General features: G+C 36.6%; 1 protein-coding gene across 4 annotated transcripts; it reads right to left on the minus strand.

The window, feature by feature from the left end:
- Positions 1-751: 751 nt before the first annotated feature.
- On the minus strand, positions 752-27,154 carry pip5k1aa (phosphatidylinositol-4-phosphate 5-kinase, type I, alpha, a). 4 transcript variants are annotated; one of them, XR_015515909.1, is made up of 17 exons: positions 26,920-27,154; positions 26,553-26,657; positions 23,871-23,905; positions 22,104-22,193; positions 21,334-21,464; positions 21,113-21,230; positions 19,518-19,670; positions 19,131-19,430; positions 18,403-18,599; positions 16,165-16,248; positions 16,021-16,069; positions 15,835-15,919; positions 15,593-15,754; positions 12,937-13,072; positions 12,691-12,784; positions 2,815-4,658; positions 752-2,568 (listed from the first exon to the last, which is right to left on the minus strand). XR_015515909.1 is itself a non-coding variant. In NM_001020602.1 (16 exon segments), coding segments are annotated over 15 exon segments (1,680 nt in total). In that variant the 5' UTR covers positions 26,596-26,657; positions 26,920-27,154; the 3' UTR covers positions 3,728-4,655.
- Positions 27,155-27,558: the final 404 nt, after the last annotated feature.

A 27,558-nucleotide genomic window follows, 5' to 3' on the forward strand; every position in this document is an offset into this window, starting at 1 on the left:
TGGGACAGTTTCTAGGGTCCCAAAAGTGGTTGCTAGGGCGTGGCTAGAAAGTTAAAAGCTCACCAGTTATTGGCAGTTAGGTAGTCTGAGTTAAATGAGCTCAGTTAGATGTCTGTGTGACAGTCTGATGCAGAGTTATGAGGTCAAAAAGTTTGGTCCAATGTTAAGTTAATGGGATTTTTCTGACGGTCCCGGGACGTTTCCCCAAAAACCAAAAGTCGGATCTACACAAGCCAGCCTAATAATACATTCAAAACACCATGGAATGTAACAAAGCGAATTATTGAACTGAAATAAAATGAACTAAAATTCGCCTTTTGAATATTATACTTGGCGTTTATTAAACAGAACTGAATATTTTGGAAGTGAAATCTGGAAGTTGAATATGAAGTGTTGGATCGAAATATTCACAGCTAAAATAAACTAAAATTACAAACCCTGGCAATTCAAGTCACCAAAATGCAAACAGTTGCTAATTCAATGTGTTATTTTTTCAGCTATTCGACAAGCTTTTTATTTTAATACTTTTGCCATTGATTTTGTTCCATAAAACAGCCTCAGTCACCATTCATATTCATTTTCTCAAACAAAGTGAGCGTGAATATCAACCAGTCGTTTAGCAAAACATAGCTTTTGTTGAACAGTAATAGTCACTGGCACAATAAGATCAGGATTAATTCATAAAACATTCACCATGCTTGAATAATATACTAGAAAATGTCAGTAAAACTCACCACAGTACGTCAAAGCATTTTCTTTCAGTGTTGTTTATTTCATTCTTTTGCATACAGCATGAAATGTTGCAATATTTTCCACTCCAAAGCTCTAAATATCCTCTGGCAGAGTGCAGTAATACATGAATATATCCTTGTAGGAGTGAAGAGTACTATAGACAGTTCTCAGTTTGATAAGACAACAGAGATGAAGGCAGCATTTTCAGAGTAAACAGCAATTGCACAGGAATCCCCGATCATGAGTGTACAGTTAAAAAATAAAAACTCATTCACCTTCACCCAAACTAATTTACACAAGCCACCAGCTGTTAGAATTTATACACAGTCTCGCATTAAAACCTGCAATATAGACACTTTGGAAGTTGAGATAAAGAAATAAATTACATGCAAACATACAAATAAATAGGACTTTACAGGAATGTTTCTTTTAGGTTTATAAAATGCTCACAGAAAAAGATCCAGCAATGTTCTCTTACTCAGCTACCGTTTATATCATTGCATCTTCATCACCAAAGTCTCAACATTCAAGCTGGCTGATTAGCATACACGTATTCAAAAAAAAAAATAATGATGGAAAATGTTTTGGTAAGGATTTATTTTGTTTTAGTCCCAAAGCCTTAAGAGAAGTTCCTATGCTACAGTCTATGTAAACTTAATCTCATAAAAAAATGCTAAAGACAGTGCAGTAGCTAGTTTACAGTAGCTTGTCTGCTAGGTAGAAAGTCTTACTGTGCCCTAAAACACCCATTTTCAGAAAGGTTTTAAATAATAAAAGATCTTAAAAACCAAAATACTGAATTTGGTCTTTTACTTTTGGTATAATATTTCTACTTGCTGTTAAAAATGTTTGCTTTTGGTCTTCTTTTTCTTTATTTTCTTTATTTATTTTTTTGTAATACTAAAGTAAACATTCTCTTGGAGTGTCCATTTTTTTATGAAGTTTGTAAAGTCAGAGAGATACTATTTGCTTTCCACTTAGGACACAAGTGTCAAATCCAGTTCCTGGAGTGCCGCAGCTCTGCACAGTATAGTTCCAACACACTCCCAATTCGCATACTGTCCATTCATAATAGTATTTGAAAATAGAATTGGTATGTCACAAATCGTAGTACGCTGAATATGTCAAACATGTTTGAGTATGTCAAAGGTTCCCGGGTGGTTTACTATTTCCGGTAAACTACTGATATTCCCCACAGTACATTGCATGTAGGACATGAATTTGACTAGAACTACAAATGCGGGTGAAAAGTGTAAATAAACTACAAACATAATGGACGTGTGAGACCAACTGTCAAGTAGAGAGGCTTCGGTAAAGATGTTTGTTTGACTGTTAATTAATACCTGCTTCGACACACTTGCTGTGTCCCAATTTGCATACTGTCCTAAATAGAATTAGTATGTCCCAAATCGTAGTATGTTGAAAAGAGTATGCCAAAGATTCCCAGATGGAATATTATTTCCAGTAAATTTGAGTGTATTGAACTAATTTGATTAGAACTACAAACGTGGGTGAAGTGTAAATAAACTACAAACATAATGGACGCGCGTAGGCATGCTTTGGTAAAGATGTTTGTATGACTGTTAATTAGGGTTAGGCGATGTCAACCAATTTGGCATCGTTCGATGTCTAAAGTGAAACATTGCAATTGACGATAACATCGTTGTCGTAGGTGGTGGGGAATTAATTTTTTATGAGTAATAAATTAATTAATAACTAATTCATTATTTGTAGCCAACAGTTTCAATTACCTGACCCGCAAGGTCCTTGTTTTACCCATAACCAAATCATAAATAAATAAAGATAAGTTACACACAAATTACCACCTGTTAATCACTTTCACTTAATAGGCAGAGTGATTGTGTCATTACAATGGCGTTAATCACTTTCACTTAATAGGCAGAGTGATTGTGTCATTACAATGGCGTTAATCACTTTCACTTAATAGGCAGAGTGATTGTGTCATTACAATGGCGTTAATCACTTTCACTTAATAGGCAGAGTGATTGTGTCATTACAATGGCGTTAATCACTTTCACTTAATAGGCAGAGTGATTGTGTCATTACAATGGCGTTAATCACTTTCACTTAATAGGCAGAGTGATTGTGTCATTACAATGGCGTCGACAAACTTGATTGATAAAAAAGGTGCACAACCAACAGCAACCAACCAACATTATCTGAAGTTTTCGCTAAAATTACTAAGTACAAGCCTGAAAGCAATAGATAGACGCAGTGTACTGAAGCTGTGACACGTTACCTGATAGATTCAAAAGACCAAAGAGTCGTTAGATAGAGACAAGATTAATTAAATATCACGTTAAACAACTATAGTGAGACAAATCAGTACATCCTTGATAAGACATCCAACGTGCACTGCTCTCTGGGGGTGTTGTGCTCAAAGCACCCGCTGACTGCCTGGAGCTCAGACGTGCGCGTATTCTAGAGCACATGAGTGTTTGTATCTCTGTGTGGTCACGTGATGTGCTTTTGGACAGAGATCGGTTTAGAAACGCTAGGTAAAATGCCAGTGTAGACTTGGATCGTTTTCGTTCTAAATTGCCATTTTAAAACTAAGATTTATTAGTTTTGCTGTGGCGAGGGCAGAGGATCTCGATGCCGGCTCAGCATCATGATGTCTATCGACCCAACCCTACTGTTAATGAATATCAAGCCAACTGGAAAATATTTAAATCGTGTTTTCTGTTACATTTCATCTGCAACAACAATACTGAACTTATATAAAGATGTGTTTGGACATTAACGTCTAAATGCATACTTATCTAAGGACTTGAGGAGATTTCTCTGCAGGAAAGACTCGTGAATGGGAGATTAACCTGCTGCTGCTTCTCCAATAAGGTAATTAAATATGAAAGAAATGTGAATAACTGAAAGGGTTTATATCCAAGCAACACAACGATCTGTTAAGGAAGAAGTATGTCCCAAAGCTTGCATATTTTTCTGTTACACACTCAAAAGTATAGATTTTTCCTTCACAAAAAAGTACATACTTTTAGGGTGTAGTACAAGTATGCGAATTAAGATGCAGCAACATGCCTGTAGGTTTCAAACAAGCCTGAAGGACTCAATTAGTCTGGTCAGGTGTGTTTAATTAGGGTTAAAGCTAAACTGTGCAGAGCTGTGATTTAGGAAAACCTAGAAACCTGCATAATCCACTAGCAGGCAACGTGCCCAATAAAAAGATGCAGTAAGGCAAAATAACTCCTGTAGTTAAGGCACATTTCAAAATCCAACACAACACCTCAGTACTGCATTTAACTTCATTTTTAAAACCAAATCTAAACCATTTTACGGATTAAAAGTTTTGAAAAAGTGTCTTGATACGTGATTGTTCAGGCAACCTGATCTGGATTAAACCATCCTACTTCCCCCCCCTCGATAACCACGCTATACTACATAAAACCTTTTAAAATATACGAAAAAATATTTCTCTTTATCTCTGGGGAATTAAAGAACACGACTGCAGCAGACTAATAAAAGTATGGTCAAATAAAACTCACAAGGTACTCTTCTCCAAGAGCCTCACATGATGCAGTTCACGACTTTATGTCTGTTCTGGAGGCTCTTGTATATATGGCACTGCTGTTGTATGTCCCTGTTTGACATCAGTGATCACACTGTTGAGGTACGTCTTTCTTTTGGGTCCATTTCTTAGCAGCAATATTGGATGCCGTTGTGTTGACATCCAAAAATAAAAATTATTAAAAAGGGGAGGAATATCTTTACAGTTTTATGAACATGTGCACTTCTCTCTTTTGTATTCCAGACTCTTTCAGTTTCACTTCCCCTCGTGCTTGCACAACTCCATCTTGTTTTTCCACTTTCTTCTTGTTCTGATGTCTTTAAAAGAGAGAAAACTTTGTCCTTGAGGGCTTTGTTTCGACCTGTTCGTCCACAGTCTTTCACTGCAACAGCAAAGAGAAAGAACACATTAGGCCTTCCAATTATACTTCTGCATTGCCGTAACACCACATTGTAGTGAAGATTTATACATCTGCATTCGTTTGTGCTGCTCTGGCAATAACACTTCTAAAGCGCTAGGAGGCAGAGTGGACTCTACGCTTCATGGTGTTGAGTACTGTTGAGGTTGTTTTGGGTTTATGCCAGAAATGTGTGGAATGCTACGGTAGAAGTAGATCAAAACCACTCTCATTCAAGGAAGAGAAAAGAGGTGGGCAAGTTCAACAACTTTAAACAAAGCAAACAAGATAAAAGGAGTCCCGTGGAGAAGCTCCAGATGAATAGACACTTGTTAACCACTTGCATCACTGTCCTTGCCACCAAGTCACCAAAATCACCAAGATTACAAATGCATGTGTCATTGCATTTGATTTGAGAGTTGCGCATCAGGGTATATTGAATTGTACGTAACCTACCATGTGCACTCAACACAGACGCATATAAACTTGCCTTAAAGGCAGGTATACACTAGAGGTCTGCACGGGACTGATTTCTTTATCCTGCTCCCGTCAGGGGTTGTTTCTGCACCCGACCGATCCCGCTGTATATTTAGTCTTTTCTCACCCGCTGCCCACTTAGAATAATTGTATACCCGACCTAATCGTTCTCGCTAAATTTAGATCTAGTTTCCAAAATCTCACGTTTAAATTGGGTACTACCTAAAGAGAACGATAACAGATGAAAGTGTAGGTTGTGCAAAGATTGTAGGCTAAATGTCAGTTTTGTTTGCCCCTTTGTGATAAGACTTGAGTGCCTTACTGTACGTTCACACCGAAAACAGCGATGGCGTCAAAGTAGCCGGAAGTCATTCATTTTCAATGAGAGCCGGCGCGATAAGCGGCGAGGAGCAGCGCGGCGCGTCACAGCCGGTGTGGGCGTCGAGGAGAGTTGAAATCAAGTCAACTTTATGGTAATGAGCTATGACGTGGTTCGGCGGCAAGCCATCAGAATGAAGACGTCCACCTCCTGATAGGAGTTTTAGAGAACAGGCCTGTGAACTTTGGTTCCAACCACAGTTGTTCCCAAGGGTTTGATGATTGCGGTCGCCGGATTTCCAATTATTTACAATGTTTTCTTACAGGAACATGCGTTAAATAAGTTACTGATGTGTATTAATGTTATATATATATATATATATATATATATATATATATATATATATATATATATATATATATATATATATATATATATATATCTTAAAAAAGCGTGAATCTCACGCGACATGAAAAAACAGTATAGCTGCTTTAGAATATTTCAGACATATAGATACATATTGGATAAATAGAGCAAAGCCACACCAAATGCAACTTGGTCTTCCATTGTTATATGAATTTAATAAGTGTGCAACATTTTCACGCTAGAAAGCATGTTTTATGCAGGAATGTAACTGATATGCTGCAATGGCTCCTTTAAATATGAGATCAATGTAGCGAGTTTTGATGCTCTTGCCGCCGGAGCTGAAGGCAGACAGTGTTGTCGCCAGGGCGACCTTGGACGCTCTTGCCGCTTTCGGTGTGAACGTACGGTTAAACTTGCATTTCCAGTCTTCTGAAGCATGGTCACACACCGTATGCGCACATTTACATATCATTTAAAATGAAACTATTCAGATGGTGCTCTGTGGCGCGATCAGCACATCGACACTTTGCTATGGTAAAGCCCGGTCTGAGGACCGTTATCCGTTATGCAGATGATGCATGCACAGAAAGCACTGGTCCATGCGTTTTTTATGTGTATCAGTTGTGAGCACTAGCTGTACCGGTGCTCAATAGGAAATGACAGATTTGCCATTCCAAAATGACATTGGGACTAGGGAGCGCTATATTGTTAGACCGCCCACTCCCGTTCAAATTACACCAGAGTTACTGACCGCTACCGCATTTTATTCAGAAATTTATTCCCGTACCACAGGAAATCTGGTCGGAAGAAATCAAGTGCGCATTATGCACCTGGGTGGGAGGACATGTCTTTCAGCACAAACTGAGGGCAGTATCTGTTTACTTGTTCACAATGGGAAACCGAAACGTCTGACGTGTGTATGCAAAGAATTGTGACTCACCACAAAGGCATTCTATCCTGCAAATATGGCGGATAATCTAATAATCCATATCATGTGCAAATATTTGAGAGCTGGCTTCGTGTTCCTTCTTGACTTGAATTGTTTACTTGCTATGTCACTTCACCACGTCACACTTGCTTTCTGATTTGTTGCTGAATAACCTGACGGAGCGCTTTTTATAGCTGATGACAGATGGCTAAATCGGGCCAAGAAGCCTTGATGTTATCACAAAGAGAGGTGACACTTGGAACACACCAAAGCAACTAGCCGGACAGACGCCGACATAATTTGAAATAAATCTCTGCCTATCCAAGCATTCAAGTGTAATACGCTGTACTCTGGACAAGAAACACATTAAGATCTTTTTCATGACTGTTCGACAGCATTTTAAAACAGTTTTAGTTGTTCACATTAATGTCAAGAATAAACACTAGACAAAAGTGCTTTCCCTGCAAAGGAGATGGGGAAAAGAAGTCCTTTAAGAAGGAAGACACTTGGATCTGATGTTTACATGTTAATATAATAAGGGTACATTTATAATAAAATAGTGAATAAATATGTATGATTGCTTATTCTAAATACATACAAATATTTACATAATTTTACATATCGTTTAGGCTATGCATGCTACTAAATATGACCAGCTGAACAAGATCAGAGAAAATGCAAAAAAGCAACTTTATAATAAGTGTAAATCCCACTAGTTGAGAACAAGAGTTGTAAACCATTCAAAAACACTCAATTAAAATATCAAGAGCCAGATTTACTAAACAGGGCAAATTAGCAGGAGACGACAGACCCATTTAACTGTTGAGAGTGCAAATTGTGCAGGCGTTTCTTCTGAAAGTGTGCAAATTAAAGAGCACAGATGCAACAGCTCGTTTCTATAATGACCAACCATAGATATATACATTAGATGTCGCCTACCCTGTTGTTGTCTAATAGAAGGAATGCGTCAATAAAGCCGCCATTTTAGTACAGGGTAGTGCTCCTTTGAAATGAATGCAGGACCAAGCTGCAGTGGAGGACTGTGGCCATCCAGAGCCAGAGATAGACACATTAACACATATATACATATATCTATGATTGGGAGTTTTCCCTGAAGTCAGTATGCAATTCTTTTTTTTAATTATGAAACTAATAATTTTACATTACTGTTCTATAATGATGCACGATATATCGCCGGCCATATCGTTATCGGCCGATAAATGCTATTTTTAAGATTATCGTTATCGATCCGATGTCTAAATTAGGCCGATAAATTTAAGCCGATAAATTACGTAATTGTACAGACCTGCCTGCCGCACTCACGTGGGCCTAACATGTTCAGACTTGCCCTTTGCACTCTAATGGAGCTCTCCTCACACTGATTATTCCTTCAAAGTCTGTCATTTCTTCATGTGGTATTGCTGTGCATTAATAACTCAGTAAGTAACAATGTTCCTTATCATTGTAGATGTGTTTGATTGAGTGTCATTGTGTATTTTGCTTTAAATCCCCTCAGGAAAAATATTACATGTGTAAACCTTTCCTGCTCTGTCTCTTTGTTGTGTAGAGATAGCAGGGGATCTTAACTTATTACTCCAGGGCAGAATAATATTAGTTTCGTGGTGAATTGTCTTCTCTTTTAGCGGCAGCCGGTGAATGAACGAGGACACATGTAACTTGGTCCAAAATATTTATTACTTTCCGTGTGGTACAACAAATCAGTCACCTAAAATAGTCTCATTGCCCAAAAACCGCTCCTCCTTTCTCTCTCCCTCCCTCTCCGCTTCACACACACACCCCAAACTGCAGCCCAGTTTCGTTGAAGGACCCGCACATTTTACCACAAGTGTAAACATAACGGTTGTTTGTAATCTGATTATTTGTTATCATCAACGCTTTGCTTGTCATGTGTTGTTGATGTAAGATGTATTCAGTTTGATCGGAATATTCATATTGATTATAACGAGCGCGTGAGCCATCACCGCACACACACACTGTAGCACGGGGGAGAGCTAAGAGGTGAATCCAGTCATAGGGGTTCTCGACCAGCCGCTCATTCTGTCTTTATATTCTGCTCTGTGTTTGCCATAAAGTCAGCTCAATGCAGGTTTTGTATGAAAATCTCACTCTGATGGCAACTCTCCCTCTACAGTTAAGTGAAACTCACAGCGGTTTATCATTAACTTTTCATCGATAATTTTTTCCGCAATTGACAGCAAGAATGAGCGCAGAAGTGTTGTCTACGCTCATTGATACATGATCAAAAGAATCTAAAACGCCAAATAGGATGAATCTGTGCCGCATTTTCTAAACGTACTATCTACATTTAGCTGTTCGCTTGTACGGTGGCTCTGAACTGTCAAAACACCTCTAAAAAAGGCTTTTTCGGACATGACGTATTTTTACATGTGTACATCACTGTAACACGTTTTATTCATGACCATTTGAGGTGGTTTCAGTCCTTAGCTCTTTCATTTTCATCTTATTTAAATATATTTAACTTGCTTGTGGATTAAATTTCATTTTGTTATTTAACCTTATTAATCTTATGCAACAGTCAAGTTGCATGTTAATTTGCTATGAAAAGGAAGTAATGTATTTTTTGCATGCTGATTTATGTGAAAACGTGAATAATATAAGTCTATAATCACCTTGCAATTTTGAAGTTATAACTTTTTTGCTTTGAGTATAGACTATTTAGTTCATAAGAGCAGTTCAATCTTTTATGAAGTTTGCTGTATAAAAATATACCATTTTAAAATATTTCTAAATATTGGCCTATATATATATATATATATATATATATATATATATATATCGGCTATCGGCCTCCAAGTCTGAAGAATTATCGGTATCGGCTAAAAAAAAAAAAACCATATCGGTGCATCCCTACATTTCTACATTGATGGATCAGTGATCGCACAGGCATTCCTGACAAAAAGCGTGTGTTTGTGTGTATGGAAATGTACTATCCACCCTCTCTGTTAAATTTGATCTAATTCGTGTCCTGAAACACACCTCCTCTCCTGCTTTCACTTTTCATACTGATGGAGGGAGCGATTCGTTTGTGAATGAATCTCCGTTATGAACAACTCCTTCACTAGCTGACAATAATATATAAGTTTCTGGCAGCGCAGCATCTCGTTGTCATGTTTATTTTGCATTGTTTGCTGATTTTATTAAACAAAACTAGCACAAGCCGAGTGTTTAGTGTGAGTTGGTGCTCCTTTGCCTTATGGTGAATGCAGTAAGTGACTGTATTATCAATAACGTGACCTGTTTAGCAAAAAAGTTAATAACATACAAAAACGTAAAAAACTAAATCTTACCTACGAAATGTTTTGCCTTTGTGCTTTGTTTTCTTTGTTTGCTCGTTACTACACCCGTAGACAGTGCTAAAGTCCAGCATCTTCAGGTAGTAGCACTGTCTTGACTAGTGCAGTTGAATGACATTTGTCCTGGGAGCACTGTACAAATATGGCGGCGCTATTGACGCATGCTCAGGGTCCCTATGCGATATCTAGTGTATACATCTATGATGACCAACAGTCTACCTAAATCGTAATTTAGCGTACGGTCACAAACAACTGAGCCAATGATAATCATCGCGTTTGGAAAATGTTTTTATGTTTGTTATTATTATGAAATAAAAAAACTCACCCGACTCTACAATGTGCTCTGTTATTTGCATTCGTCCAGCAAATATCACACCATGTCAAACATGGAGTGTGTGAAACTCCAACAAACGCATATGCCAAAAACCATAATAAACTACTTTGATTCATACAAATTACAAATACATAAATAATAGTAATCAATATAAAGACCATTTTGAGGGATGTAAACAATAACAATGGTCCAAACATATTTCCGGTTTCATTTTTTATTTTCATAGCTCCCAAGAATCCTAAAAGGTCCACATATTGATAAATAATGTTACTACAGCTGTTTTAATGCTGAGATATGATTGAACAGCCTCTTGTTACAGTTATTAATACTTTGACAACAAGTAGGAAATGTTCATGGACCAATGACATTACGACATTGAATTGGTATAATATTTAGAGCTGAGTGATGTGACACATGTATCATGATTTATTTCATCACATATCCTGATAATGGTCCATGTCATCAACATTGCACCCTAATATATAGACCACATTTTTTACATTTAGGTATAGTCTCAAAAATGCACTCATTAATGTGATTGTTTTTCTGACTTAATTCAGAACGCCTGGGCAAATGCTTAACTACAGGCCCAACAAAAATGTAACCGCACTTCCTAGTATGCAAATTTCTCACTATGCTGTTATTCAGGTTTGTACCTGCATCCCTGTGGAGGCGTGTAAAATTGCAATCATGCAAATGATGAAAAAGTATTCGAGTAAGCGATGCATTTTTCCAACACCACGATATAGATATAGATAAGAATGATATCAATTGAGTTGTTTCTTCTAAATCAGGGATCACCAAACTTGTTCCTGGAGGTCCGGTGTCCTGCAGATTTGAGCTCAAACCCTAATCAAACACACCTGAACAAGCTAATCAAAGTCTAAGAGGTATACTTGAAACACCCAGACAGGTGTGTTGAGGCAAGCTGAAGCTAAACCCTGCAGGGCACTGCACTTCCAGGAACGAGATTGGTGACCCCTGCTTTATAGGATACATGTTTATATAGGCCTAATTCTACCCCCCAGCCCTTCCCCCTACCCCTTGTTTTGCATGTTCACGAAGTTGAGTCCCAATTCTCTTTAGCTAGAAAGCGTAGGGCTAAGGGGAAGCCTAGATAGTCCTTGATACAGAGATTTTTCAGGAGCACACTGGAAACCAAGCATAAGAAAATTTCCTAGAATACACCATCTACAATGGCAGCATGTCTGCACACGAAAGTCAGCAGATGCATACACTAGTATTTTTTGTCATTATTCTGAATTTTTACAACAAACAAGCACACGTTTTAATACATTCATAACCGCGTTCAAGTTTACTAAAACACTCAAGTAAAAAACGCTAAATTTCGCGATCTATAATCCATAATATTAACTCCTGTACAGCAGTCCCACAACATCCTGACACTCGAATCCCCTGTTAGAAAAGTCTAGTGGGTGGGAATGACCTTTTTACAGTGTCTGCTAATAATATAATATAATGTTATCGTTGTTTTTCTTGTGTTTACATTGATGAATATGGCCACGGTATAAAATACACAGTACAGTTACGACCTTATTATTACCACATTATATCGTTGTGAAAACATAATATCGTTACCTTTGGTGATTTGCTGAAGATAAATACCAAAAAATAACATAACTGGAATTACAGCAGTCGAGATAGTCAAACTCATATGAAACGAGATCGCGATGACATATGATGATTTGTGCAGGTGTTGTAGTGATGTCCCATTTCTTACGCCCCATTCACACAGGGCTTCAGCGTCAATGCTTGACAGAGGGCGTGTCTGAAGTTGGGGCTGACACGATCGTCATAGCAGCATCAGCCAATGAAATAAGTCAGCAATAGGCCACTGTCTGAGATGGTGCATTTGCATACAGCGATCTGATTGGCTGACACTTCCGTTGGCGCTTAAAGTTGAGCAAGTCCCAACTTTTGCAGCTAGCAACATCTTTAAAGCGGCGCCAACGGACCCACAATGCAGTTCGGCAACGCCAGATGTCACTTATTCAAAGTGAATGGGAAGCGTTGAAGCTGACGCCCCGTGTGAATGGGGCGTTAGGGGTAAATTTTGAAGCCCTTTCCCTTCACACTCTGTTTAAAAGGCCAAGGGGAAGAGGATTGGGATTAAATCAGTTATATTGCACAGCCCTAGTTTGCACTGACACAAACGTTTAGTAAATCTGGCCCCAAGATAACCACGTTGTTTAGTCTACACTAAAAGTGATTGCAGCCCAGAACAAAATGTCTCTTACTTCTGACGTGCTTGTCTGAGGAACAATCTCGCTGAGTGAAATGACGTCCATGTCCAAACTTTCCTCTGATGAATGACCAGCTACACTGCTGCGGCTGAGGGGGGAAACAACAAGAACTTGCATCAAGAGATGATTCACGTTTATTAAAAGCGAGAGTGTATCAGTGTATTTGATGGAATGCAGTGAATATTATTATTAGCAGCAGTAGTTTAAAGACCAAGCTTTTATCTAATTAGTCTAACAAACCTGAGAACTGGAGTGTTTGTGGAGAGTCGAGAGTTAACAAGAGAGGTTGCTGACAGGGTAGTATCAGCCGAGCTGCTTGTGATATCATCTTCAGCAACCTGTTGAGGAAGCAAGTCTGGACGAGCGGTTTGCATACCTGAGAAATGAATAAAGAGAAAATACTAATTTTAATGAGAAAATGTTTTATAATGTTAGTCAGTAATAATTTATTAAGAGTTGGTGAAGAAATGTAGAGGGTTAACTGAGGGAAAAAAAATGTGTCTCATTGTTGATAATTAAGATTAACATTCAAGATCTTAATCTAGGCCTATTAGCCAGATGATGCAGAAGTAAAAACCTCTGAGAGAGAACATTTTTTGAGAGAACTTATTGATTCCTGAAGTTTGAGAACAATGCTGGCATTGTCTATGTGAATGCTGTAGGGGGCAAACATTTACAGCGCTCATTTGCTCTGTGATCAGCACACATGAGCATTTGACTCTTAAAATAAACAACGTTTTTGATTATGTACTCTCTGCTAGGACTGAAAACAAAGAAAGCATACAAATCAGACCCTGCACTATAGAACCTCTTGATTAGAAAAAGAGAAAACCGTAAAAGAAATGCTAAATGAAAACAAGCAATAAAGTTAATGAATTAATTAAAATGAAGCAACGATGGAAAAATGCATTTAATATGTGGTGGAAAAAATAATTTTAATTATTACTAAAACATTGATATCTATACAACTTTTCTTTCTTAATAGAAACATCATGTATTAAGAAACATATGCCTTCCTCAAGATGATACAAAAACAAATAATGACAAGAAGGGTCATTGGGAAAGTGGTCATCTGCTTTTAAACATACATTCAATTAGTGTGAATCCTAGCCCTTAAAAGTAAATGCTCTAGTGTTTCTGTATGACCGTCGAACCTGTTCTTTGCAAAGAATAACATCTTTTTTTGGAAGTATACATTGTGAGCTTTGTCTCTTGATTATGCCTAGTTCAGACTGCATGATTTTAGCTCAGATTTTGGCTCGCCGACAGGTCATGAGAAATCGCTGACAAATGGTTGAAATCACAGGCAAATCGCTGCTCGTGCACGTGAGTGACAATCACACAGTATGAACTTTCAAAGACGCGATCAGAGAGAATCGCCGATGAGTCGCCGATGCCTGTGAGATATTTGGCATGCTAAATATCTGGAGCTGTCGGCGATTCAAATCATGCTGTGTGAATCGAGTTTTGACTGAAAATAACATCAGCCATCGCCTACAGCCAATGAGAGAGCGGCATTCACTTGTGTGTGCGTGTGTGTATGCCTGCTGCAGGCCGGCGGAAGGCTGGGGGAGAAGTTAAAAGCTCTCTTTTTTGGTTTATTTGGACCAACGATATGGAGAAAAAAACTAGTGGAGGTTTGACAGGACTCAACGTTTTTTATCAACGTTGAGGAGAAATGGCTAATTCCCTTTAAACCCAGGTAAGCAAACATGTACATGTTCAACCCCATTAAAGGCTTCTTTCTCATTATGTAGTTAATAACAAAAGATATACTACGTGTTTTTGGCTGTGAGACGTGGTTTGGACGAAGTTGTCGGCGATTCTTCCTATAGTAAAGTCATGCAATGTGAAAGTCCCTGTCGCCGATCCATCTTGCAGTGTAAACAAAGCAGTGACGAAACGCTAGCCCAGATAGTCACGCAGTGTGAAAACATCTGTGACACGACTACTTTGATCATGCAGTCTGAACTCAGCATTAGTAAGAGTCTCTTTATTTGAAATTGCCACGACAAATGCCAGAAACCTAATGTTTTTATATGAATCTCTGATTTTCAGCAGTCTAATACATAATAAATGTAACACCACTAATTTCATTTAAGTTTAAATACAGTTTTTAACTAGTCGACAGTCAAAAAAAAAAAAAAAAGTATTTGTAGACAGATAAAGTAAACCTTACATAATCTAATCAAACATGCCAGTAGGTTATATACATGCAACGTGTAGCACAGGACCAGGAAGTACAAACTTGTTATTTTAACTCGTCAATGTTTGAACAAGCTTTGTTGTAAATGAAAATGTACATGTGCACACGACCAGCAGCAAAACTTTAAGAAAAGCTTTACCGGTATCAGCAACCACTACTCATGTACAATAAGAATAGTCTTTTTGTTAGGCTATTAACTATTAATTATAGTGACTGTTTTTAAGCAAGTCACTCTGTATATATGCACTTTAATTAAAACATTAACATGACTATTGGAGTATAGCCTTAATAAACTTATAAAGCAAATTAATATGAAGCAACAAAAATGACCAACTAGTGTTTTTAGTGTTGACTAGCAGCAACATTAGCATGGAGTTGCCTAGTCTTGCTTTAAAAGTACCTTTTTCCCTCAAACTGTTTTATTCTGGCTACATTTATTTGTTCCCCATTTAAAACCATCACCTTTTCAGGTTTTCCATCACCAAGGATACCGTTCACACAACAAACAGCAGGTTTCCTTCAGTAACCTCAGCCGGTATAAAAACATGGCTAATGATTTACATCTAAGGCATTTAGTAGACAATTTTATCACGAGAGAATGATATTGGACGAGCAATTAAAGGCTTATTTGACTGCTATCTTGCTCAACTATCCTGTTTATCCCTCTTATCTCTCCAAGTCTTGTCATACCGCTGTCTCCTTGAGGGTCCTCACTGCTCCACAGCTGCGACTGGGTTAGTTCTGCTGCTACAGGAAGGGATTGTTGATGTGATTGTCCAGATACTGCAATGTTTGACTTCTTCCCAGCAGACACGGGTCCTAAGCGGCTTCTCTTTGAGGGAGAAGTTTTCACTAACAGAATAAAAATGATTTTCAATCATTACTTTCAGACCTTTGAATGCATCAGTCAGAGATGATCAAATCCAACTCACATTGCGATTTTCTGAAGACGGTGCTACACATAAATTTCTGGAAACGATCTGCATAGAAACTCGGCCGGTGCACAGATACAGTGTCCTGCAGATGAAAACATCAAACAAGGGAGAGGAAAAAATAAATACACAGACTGCATCGGTATTGTTAGCTCTTCATGCAATGTTTGATATAAAGCGACATACCCCATCATGCAGCAGAGCTTTCCACGAGTGCTCCAACTTCTTTACAAGCCTAAAAACAATGTTATAACAAATAATGCATCCAGAATTGCACTGCATCCCTAATTCATAGTGAGAAATGCACACAGATATGGAAATGCAGTTTACCTATAAGACTGAAGTATATCGATGATGCCAATAAAAACCAGCAATCTTTCTCCTTTTGAATTGAATGCTGGAATTCCTCCCATGCTGCAAACAAAAAATATAGCAAATTAATTAATATGCAGGTGCAAAGTCATAATAATAAGAGAAGAAAAACACAATGCTTGTACAGTAATCCAAAAATGTAACCTTTGGTAACACTTCATTTTAAGTGCCAACTCCCACTATTAACTACTGGATTATTACCAGCCTATGATTAAGATATTGGCTGTTTATTAGTATTAAAGTATGAACTTTTTCTAAATTCCACACCCTACTCAAAACCCAAACCCAACTACTACCTTACAAACTATTAATAAGCTGCCGATTATCACTTTGTTGATCTAAAGTAGAGGTTTATAGGTCTTAATTAATGGTTTATCAATAGTGAGAATTGAATTTTTCTATTTTTAGCACCTGACACCTGAAAAATATGCAACAATTTTAGTCAGCACAACTATTTTCAAAATGATGTTTCAGGTTACAAATAAGCTCGGTGAAAGATTTTCTAAAGGATCCTGGGACCCTGCTAAATAATTAGCACCACAGGAAGAAAATACAGTACTAAAGTCCTAAGCACTATACCAGCTGTGTTGGCGTTAACACTTTTACACAATATATAATTAATTATCCTTTTTATTAAAAACAAACAGAAACATAAAGGAAATTTGTACAAAAACAACAGCAGCACAACATTTCCTCTTCAAGCAAAAGTATGCGTTTAATGTGGATTCACTTGACACAAAGCACAGCTTGTTTTGTTCTAATTGTCCTGACATTTTCTGAAATAAATTGCTGTGTAATATTAGGCTTCTTTTAGCACTTTCCAGAGTTGACATTCTAAAATAGAGTTAGGTTTAAAAATGAAAACTATTACCACTGAAGTCATTTCTAGAAAGATTGATCTGTACTTTTCAACACTCACACCTCCAACAATTCAGAAAATATCGCTAACAACACTGGTAGAAATGCAGCTCAAACCAGAACAAACAGCCTTTCTTCTTTCACATGTATTAATCAATTAAACCAAATTAATACAAACTCCAACCTAACTCCTATACTAACAAACCATACATCAACTGAAAGATCATTTATTCACCTTGTACATCTCAATAAAAAAAAAAAATACAAAAAAACATTTACACGTATGGCTGGTTTTGTGGTAAAAGGTCATATCCATTATACCATAGGCCTCAAACTGGATTCCTGGAGGGCGGCAGCTCTGCATAGTTTTGCGCCAACCCTAATCAAACACATCTGATCCAACTAATCAAGGTGTTAAAGACTGCTAGAGACTATTAAGCAGGTGTGAGTAGGAGATGGTAAAGCTAAACTTTGCAGACCCTCCAGGAATTGAGTTTGATGCCCCGTTTCCACTAATCTGTTTTAGTTTGAAAACGCTTAAGTTTTGCTACGGTTACGCCATCTGTCCATACTACCTCTGAGTTTTCGAGCATCGAAAACTGAGCATTTTGGAAATGCTGGAGAGGCCATTTTCATTCTAAAACACTGCTGCCCTGTCTCAGTGTGGATGGGGGAAAGCGGAGACATCTGAAAACGGACGGGGGGCTGCTGAGATTCGCTACCTGATTGGGGCTTTTGTGTCATTGCGTATCCTTCCCTTATTCAAGCTCCTATCACATGACTATAACACATGGCTTTAACGCTACCGGAAGACAGCAGACCAAACTTCAATGTAAACAACAACATGGACACAGAAACGGGAGCGTTGTTTGCACTATTGTCTGTTTTAGGCGCCATTGTGCAGTTATTCATTTGTTACGTTTAGTAACAACTCGACCTCGTCGTCTGTCCAGAAAATACCTCTCTTGCTTTCTTTGCCATCGCGTTCATTGTTCAACTGGCGTTTATTGACTATTATTAACCAAATGCCGAGCGAGACACATGCTTCCTGTTTATACTGGAACGCGCATGCCCAGAGTGCACGAATTGTCACATGATATACGTTTTTGGTGGCGTAGTGTGGACGAAGATATGTTCAGAAACGCTAGGTGAAAAGCTAGTGTGGACGCGGATCGTTTTTGATCTAAAACGCACTAGTGTAAACGGTGCCTGAGACCACTGCATTATACCATCAGTAAAACAACTGATTTAATGTTTGCACAATACTGCATGTTAAATTTAAAAAAAAAAAAATTAAAAAAACTGTTTTAGGGTCCCAGCCAAATGTTGGTCACTAACCTTTCGTAGGGCTGCGGTGAAGTCTTGCTCTTTGATTCCCCTTGAATTGACTCAATGGCAGTACAATACAGGGGCTTCTGGCCTTGCCCCTTTTTCTGGGTATCAGGCACTGCCGTAGATGCCTCTTCACCTGCCCGGTGCAAAATATGGATACCCACCAGCAGACTGTAATCCATGATCTTAAAGCTTTGTAGTACCTACAGATAAAAAGATATGGAAAAAATAGACACATTTAGCAAATGTAAAGTGTGAAACTGGTTCAAACAAACATTTCTATATGAAGGGATTTATAAATAATATGCAGTTGCCTGATGCATAGATTAAATGCCCAAAATGTTCAGTGATAAAACATTCATGAGCTAACAGATTCAAGTACGTTTCCTATTAATACCTTTAATGGGGTATATGCACACAGACCTTTGATTCAGCCAACCCAAATCGCCATGACAAGATCTGATTTCCTTTAAAATCAGTGATTTTCACTGCCTGATTTATATACCATATGGAAATGTATTATACCCCCGTGTTTTCAATGGGGATTCTGCGCTAGACTTTCTTCTCGTTTTTACCCTTGAACAACTAAATGAATGCTTAAGTCTATTTAACAGATTGTATTTCAATATATTACAACATCAATGCTGTAAAAGGAACCTTATGAAATTAAAAACAGTCACAAACCTTTCACCGGATGTTTATCATTGGCTGCAAAACACTAGCTGTGCTCTTACCCGACAGTCTCTCTGCATGGTCCTGCTGAGGGCAGTGTAGTGGTCATTCTCCAGCAATATGCCCTCAGGCATGTCCTGCATGAAGTCTAGGTCTTTATATGTGGGCACACCCTTGGACCTCTCTTTTGGTGAAGCTCGTCGCTTGTATGTGGAGCCTTTCAGGTCAAATTTAAGGTGCATGGGTACAGCGCGTGGCAGCAGGTTGTTCATCACCACAATTCGGATATTCTTCCCATCAGCCTGAACGCAGTAGAGGCCGTAGAACTTGGGAAGCAGTGTGCGCATATTCTGGTTCAGGTTCTAAAAGATAAAGAGTCAAATATATGGAGGAAACAACTAGACAGTGATTAAGAATGAAACAACGTTAATACATAAACCCAGACCTACCATGAAATAACCTGGCAGGAGTGTTTGCAAGAATTCTGCTTCTTTGTGTTGTACCGTCTTAATAATAAACTCATCATCGCTAGAAACGTAGAAGAGAGACCCGCTCGCTCCAGGGTTAGACAACTCGATAAGGGGTTCATTACAAAGAGAGTACTGCAGAAAAGTAAGAACATACACATGTTAATAATATATGGTGTATGTGAATAATTTACAAAAGGACATTTTCTGGAAAACGAGATTTTTTTTGACATCTGCAATGTACAGACATTTGTATTCCAGAGAAATTTATATAATACAGCTAAAGCTAAGGAAATCACATTTGTTTTTTGTGCATACCAAAGACATGAAAGTATTTGTATAGCATTTTACACACAATGGTCATTTTAGTTTCACTTTAGACAAATTAGTTTATGCCTGTTGCTCATAACAAATGTCATGTGAAAGCTTTCAGTTATTCAGGGCTACCAGCAGGCAATTTTACTTACAATGCTTGCAAATTTCTCTCTCTTAACATAGTCATGTATAGCTTAATTAGCGGAAAATACAACACTTTACATTTCTATGACTTGTACATGCTTTTACAGTCACATTTAATGAGACATTTAATCCTAAATGTTACAATAACTTCTATTTAAATAAAAATTTAAGGCTCAACAACAAATTGATTAAATAGATAAAAATCGATTACTAAAAGAGTTGGCAACGAATTTCATAATCGATTTGTTGTGTTGCAGGACGTTTGATTACGTACTGAGCCAGAGAAAGACGTGTCATTTTAACACAGTTATGGAGTGTTTTTAACCACCTAATGCTTATTTTATGTGTTAGATATGCAAATACAAAGAAGTTCTAGTAAAACAATAGATTTAAAGTTTGTAAAACACATAAGGAAGTGGTATAGTTACTATGCATTGCAAGACTAACGACACGTTTTTATTCATTCGCCTTCTTTGCATGTTTTTTATTGGTAGTCATGTATAGCTACACTGCAAAAAGCCTTTTCTTACAAAGTAATTCTGTCTAGTTTCCAGTCGAAATATGTCAAAAATCTTAAAACAAGATTATAAAATTGCATGAGAAAATAAACTTCAGTTTAAGATTATATATCATTAAGATTATTTTTTTCTTACCCCATTGGCAAATATTTTTGCTTGTTTTAAGAAAACAATCACTTAATTTTAAGGTGTTTTTTCTCAGAAAACAAGACTTAATTTCTCATGCTATTTCGTGTGTCTAAAATGTATCTTGATTTGAAAATGTTTAAATACTTGGATTGAAAGCAGAAAAAAAACTACTCCGTTTTTATTTTTATAACAGCTCAGGGATGTTCAGAGTTTATTTGTGCACTTTCTAAAGACTGTAGTTCTGTTTTTGAACAAAGAGTTGTAAATAAATGCTTTTCTTGTTTTTTTTTATAAACAAATTCATTGATTAATCAAAAAAATAACCAACAAATTAATCTATTATTAAAATGATCGTTAGTTGCAGCTCTATAAAAATACCTTGACTATTCTAGTCCTAAAATACACAACTATGTAAATACTGGATACTTTCAGGAAACCTGAGAACCGAGTTTAATGAGCAAACAAAATTACCAGGTAGTCATCAGGTCGGATCCCGAACATCTCTCTGAAGTATCGGAATGCAATGGGAGCGTATGTTTTAAACTTGAAGTCACCGTGGTGATGACCCGGCGTTGAGCTACTTCCTTGACTGCGAGTAATACAAAGCAAAACACATTTAGGTATGTGACAGTGCGTGACTACTGAAGCAAAACATCCCTTTAACTCATGGTTACTAACTTATACAGACGTACCTGGGAAAGAAGATGCTTTCTACCACTTCAAAGTCCTGCATAAGCACATCTCTTTCTGGCTTCTGGCTCAAGCTTCCCACACTGTGTGTGATTCCCAGCTGAATGGCACCTTTCAGTGCAGATGATGTAGTCTGAAGAGTTCATGATGAGCAGAGTGAAAACAAGTTAGCGTGTGAATACAGGAAATAAGAAACCAGTTCTGTGATTACTCCAGGTAAACATCAACGCTAGAAACACACTGAATCAAATGTATTTGTAGGTATTTAAACAATGCATGTGACCTACATAAAACTCTAAAAAAACTGCCAGTCTCATCTGTATGTACCATTAACTGGGTTTATCATCTACAGTGCCACAAAAATAGCACTGTAAATGTAATAAATGTATAAATTTATATAATTTTATTTAAATTGTATAAATTTAAGGCATAATTTAATGTATAAAAACAGTATAATGAGTCTCATTTTCATATAAATGAAGTGTTTGCAGATGTCTAAATGATGCTGAATGTTGTAAACACAAACTGTATTGTAAGCAAAAATAATTCTGACATGTCTCACAATGAAGTACTATATCATATCTATGTAATATCAACTAACAGATAACAGAACAAGCAACAGGTTGCAAATGATTTGACGGATTGAGGAATGGAAGTTGAACTGCTGATACTCTTGATTTGGTCTTATCTATAACACACTATTATTTGTAAACATGTATTGCTTTGTGAGAGTGTGTATGTTACGTTTCTATAAAAGTTAGATATCTCCCACCTTTTTATATGTGGTCTCCCCAGTGGGGTCAATCCCTCGGTGACCCAAGGTCTTTTTGTTTGTTTGGGATGAACCCAAGGTGCTGAGACCCTAAAAAAAACAATAGCGCTCAGTAAAATAAAACAGACATTAAGACAAAGAAAAATCATGAATGGTTCAAACAATCTGGATGACAATGCAACATTTACAACAAATGCTACTGTTTTCTGGAAAATACATTTTTGTTATTCAAAACATGCTGTGACTTATATAATAAATGTTTATTAATAGCCATGTTTCCATTCAAACATGCTAATTAACTTAATGTGCAAAACTGAAATAACTCATAAAAGACGTTCGAATAAAGCAGCTTTTCAGATCAAAGAGAACATTGTCAATTCCTGATTAACAGGTGCCAAATACCAACAGGAAAAACAGAATTTGTTGCGCTAGGTTTTCCTTATTTAATAAATGATCTGAGCCTCAGAAGACGAATGCCGACATGCAATGATCATGTGGTGGCGTTTGAAGGCATGAAACGCAGATTCTGGAGGTAATTAATAATATAATAACACTAATATTGAAATGGTTAAGGCGTTTTAGAAAGACCAGCTGGTTTGTCCATTCACACACATGAGCATCACATGAGCTCTTAAAAACAAAATCACATGACCTTTTTTAATGCGCATGCTGGAATTTGTTCAGTAAAAGTGTTTACATTGTAGTTTATGGGCATCTTTTATTTTCGAATAAAAAGTTTATCCTACTCAGTTATGAGCATATGTTTTTTATGTGCACGGATGAAAACCACCAATACACCATAACCGTTATGGTCTGTTACTAAACTAATCCGCTTGTTAAGTGTGACATCACGCAAAGCGGTTTACGGGTCCATGAGCTATATTAAACTGTATGAGGAGACTCATAAAATGGTAATAATAAAAGTTCACAAAGCAATGCTTTAAAAAAATATATATATCACAGTATGTGTGTATGTGTGTGTGTGTATATATATATATATATATATATATATATATATATATATATATATATATATATATATATATATACACATACATACATACATAAACACACACACATACATGCCTAATATCAAATGACCAAAAAGTTATATTTTTTTTGTAAATTGTTAAAATTTTGGTATTTGTGATTCAGCAAGCTCAGAGACTGATGTGTACACTATGATTTAATATAAAATTCACTTTAATGTGTGATATAACAAAAAAAGTGGTCATAAACAAATATTTTCTCAATTCAAATGAGTAGCGACTTGGACCCGGAAACAGTATTCCATACGTCACCGATACGTCACGACTTAACAAGGAAATCCAAATCGTCCTTATTTATATATACCGTAGAAACGATTACTTTTGCATTAAACCCTTTTTCGCACAAGTCTAATACCACCTCTAGAAAGTGTAAAATTATATATTTTTGTCAATTATGGCATTTCTATCATGGATTTGATGATGCACAACTTCAATATGCGCATTAACACAGGGCAATGGAAACCAGGCTAGTAACTAAAGATTTGCTCAAGCTCTGCAGAATGAAAGCTGGCATTAATAGATCTCAGTGAAAAGATCTGCCAATTTAGCATATAACACACCAAAATAACAGTACTGATGAAAGAAAAACAGCAGAGTGACTCAATTTAATATATAGAAAAAGTGAAAGGACTTGCACTGATTAGGAAAACAGCTGAGTACAAAAAGTGGGTCACAAATGTGAAGCTATTATTAAATCAAAAGAAAGGGCTATAATTACCTCTGAAGACGCCATCTTTCGATTTCCAGGAGTACCTATCAAGTAGAATAAAAGTGTCAACAGTTCATCAAAACTTATAAAATGCATGCAGATTAGTAGGAAAAGCAGTTTTTTTTTTTTTTACAATGCTCTTTTATTCTTCTGTTTTGTTTACAGCTAGTTGTATGAGTTTTATGCAATTCTTGCCAAGAAATAAACAAGAACGCAGAACTAATTTTTCAGGTATGTGAAGCACGAGATGGGGTTTTTTTTTCAGAGGTTTCATATTTTTTCCTAGTATGCGCTGACATTCTACCATTGAACAAAATCTCAAACTATATGAAAAGTCACTATAACTCGCTTTTGTGTGAAAAACTATACTACAAACAAGATGCAAATAAAATGCAAATGTTAATGTAAAAGAAGCAGTTTACACTGAGTCGTAAACCACAACTATGAGTGCAAACATGCAGCATGCATTGACACCTGGGTTTCAATTCCTTTGTTCTTCCAAGAAAACACTGTAACCCAATCACACCAGCTGAGTGTATAGTGGCACCACACTTTCAATAACAAAGACAAGCAGTCACGTCTACTACAGACAACCTATAAAACTGATATTCAAACCAGAGATCATATGCAAACACAAGAATGTACCTCTTGGCTGGAATAACCCTCAACATACAGACATCTATGAAACAACAATAATTTAATAATGATATAAATCAGATATATATTGCAAAAATAGATTATAGACCTTTTTAATGTGGTCATGTCATTGGCCCATGAACATTTCCTATTGAGGTAAAGTTGGTTTTATATTCGCATGTTCATTTATTTTAAGGTTCCTATATTGTTTAGCTACGCTACTTTGAATATTTGGTCTGAATTAGCATGCAAGTACGACTTTAAAACAACATCAGCACAAATTAATTGACAGTGAGCAACGTTACACTTCGATATTCCATGGCTGCTAATATGATTTCCCCATTTAGAATTTGAAAAAAATAACTTTCTGAATTTATATTATTAAGGAGAATGTCTAAATGTGCGAATATAATACTTCAATCCATGTATGTCCATTTCAATCATCCAGCTTGTTATCAAACTATTTCATAACTGTACGAAGAGGCAATTTAATCATAACTTAATGTTAAAACAGTTGTCATAACATTATTTGTCAATATATGGCTCTTTTTGAATTCTCGGAAGCTGTAGAAAAAAAAAAAATGTGAAACAGGAAATACGTTGGGAGCATTGTTTTTGTTTACATCCCTCAAAATGGTCTATCCTCAAAATAAGCAGGTTTAATATCTCACATTGTTATACATATATTATATCTACACTGCTAAAAGCTGAAGTTTTGCATTCAGCTATTAAAATCTGAAAATCATTACAAAATCAATTTATTCATCACAAAATCAATACGATGTATTATTGTTTTTGATGAAGCAAAATAAATGTACAATCTTTGAATGAGGTGTGTGTGTATACAAACTAGGGTTGCACGATTTACCAGTACTTCGCTAGCACCGACATGATAATATGGCTGTAAAATACTGAAGATGCCACTGTAGTCTGTAAATGGTAGTATCGTCACTAACGCTTTTACAATATTTAATGTTGCATGTGAAAAAAAAAAAAAATTCACTAAAATCTTACATTTGTGCAGGCAAATAATCAATAATTCACTTTTTTAACTGTCTGCATATGGGTTGTATTTTGCTGCAGTTATGATAGATCCTTCTGAATGATCAAAGATTTATTAATTAATACATTTATTTTATTATTATTATTGCAATAACAAAAAGAGTCACAGTATATTAAAAAACAGAAAGTGTGTACAAATAATACATTCTCAAAAATAAGGGAATTCTTTATTGAATGCAAGTATGACATGAAATATAGTATTTTTTACAATTTGCTTTATTTCCTAAATTTGAGTTATGAATAAATACAGTATCCCGATACGACTTGGTATTGTGATACTTCAGCTGGTAAAGTACCGTGGCCTGAATTTATGGTATCATGATAACTAGGCATAGGACAATAACCGTTTTCGAGGTATACAGCGGTTTGGAAAGGTCAAGGTTTTAAAACCGCCAGATTTTTCTTCTATAGTGTTCCTAAGATAAGTGTACAATTTTTTATATTTATTATACTTTATGTTATCCTGCAGAAAAAGATATCCAAAGATGCCATTTTTAAATGGTAAAGACATCTGTTTTTTAGTAACAAGTGAAGATAGCAGAAGTCAACGATTCACTTGAATTATTTAGCCTGACATGTTTACTGCTCTGAAATATTTCAAATGATTCTCAAAATAAAATATATTGTGTTTAAAGTGGGGGATGGGGAGAGTTTTAGTTTTTTTCACCCAGGCATTTAAATAGAATATATTTTAGAGCAGTAATCAAAATATACTAAAACCGTGAAATGTTAAACCAAGGTTATCATATAGTCAAAATATTATAACGGCCCATGCCTAGTGACAACCCTAATACAAACTAACTTAATAAAATAAACACACACACACACAAAGATACATGTGTATATAAACAATTGGTGATTGTTTCCTTATGGACTTATTTACCAACTCAATTTTTCCAGTAAAGAACCCCCAAGTCTAATTATCTAGCCATGAGTAAAGTTTCATCCACTTTACATTCATAAACAGTCAATGGAAATAAACTGCTCTCTTACTGGAGTCTGCTCCATCCGTGGAAACTACAGCCGGCGCAGCCATTTTCTGGCGGAAGTTTCATATGGTCCTGCTTTGTTTTCACTTGTGGTTTTTACCCCACAGCCCTGGGAAACGAACATGTCCAAATAAAGTGTGTTAGTCAACCTTAAACCCAATAGGAACTAAACTAAGGGGCAATTACAACATTTACTTAACTTAGTACGGCAATACTCTGCATTGGTATGTGCTAACGTTATTCATGCGTGATGGTTAGTTTGTCGAGCGTTTACCTTCTTCTCTTCAAATAATCTTTAAATTCAAAAATTGTTCGCATATTGGAGATTTAACGAGTAAAGCCTCACAATAACAGCAGACGAGAGTGCTTACCTTAACTTATTTACTCCGTTTTTATTCAGAAATCCAAACCAGTGTGGTTTAACTTTTGTTTACTGTTCCCAGAACGGATCTGTGCCTTGCGGGAATCTTTAAGGTGCTCGAAATTGTTGCTATTGTTACTTTAGCGGGCTCTTCCGAAGTAAATAACCCGCTGCTGAACCGCACGGAAACGTCCTCCTTCGTTCATCAAGCCTCCCAAAACAAGCGGAAGTGACGTTGTTGCGCTGTCCTGCTGGGCGCGGTAGCCGAGCTTTAACTCTCTTGCTCAGTACAGAGGGCGCTCGACTGACACCAAACCATCAGAATTTAGCTTAATTTGTTCGTTATTTTGCTTGAAGACATTTGTTAATCCATAAATGTTAAATTGTCAGTTTTGGCGTGATAAATCAAGAGGGACCTGTGATGTACATAATCTTTGTTTTGCACTTGTAAGATAAAATGGTCAATAAATATTTCAATCTGTAATTATGCACAAATCTAACCTTTAAGAATACAATAAATGTTCATCAATTAACATAGGCATACATGAACTTCTAAAAATCTGTAACCTGTGAAGTGTTTAAAAAAACTAGTTACATTAAGTTATAGTATTTTCCTCTCAAATCTCAATGGAATTTAAAAGGTGGAGGG

The sequence above is a fragment of the Danio rerio genome, chromosome 19, assembly GCF_052040795.2.
Source record: "Danio rerio strain M-AB ecotype USA chromosome 19, GRCz13ab, whole genome shotgun sequence".
NCBI classification, from domain to species: domain Eukaryota; kingdom Metazoa; phylum Chordata; class Actinopteri; order Cypriniformes; family Danionidae; genus Danio; species Danio rerio.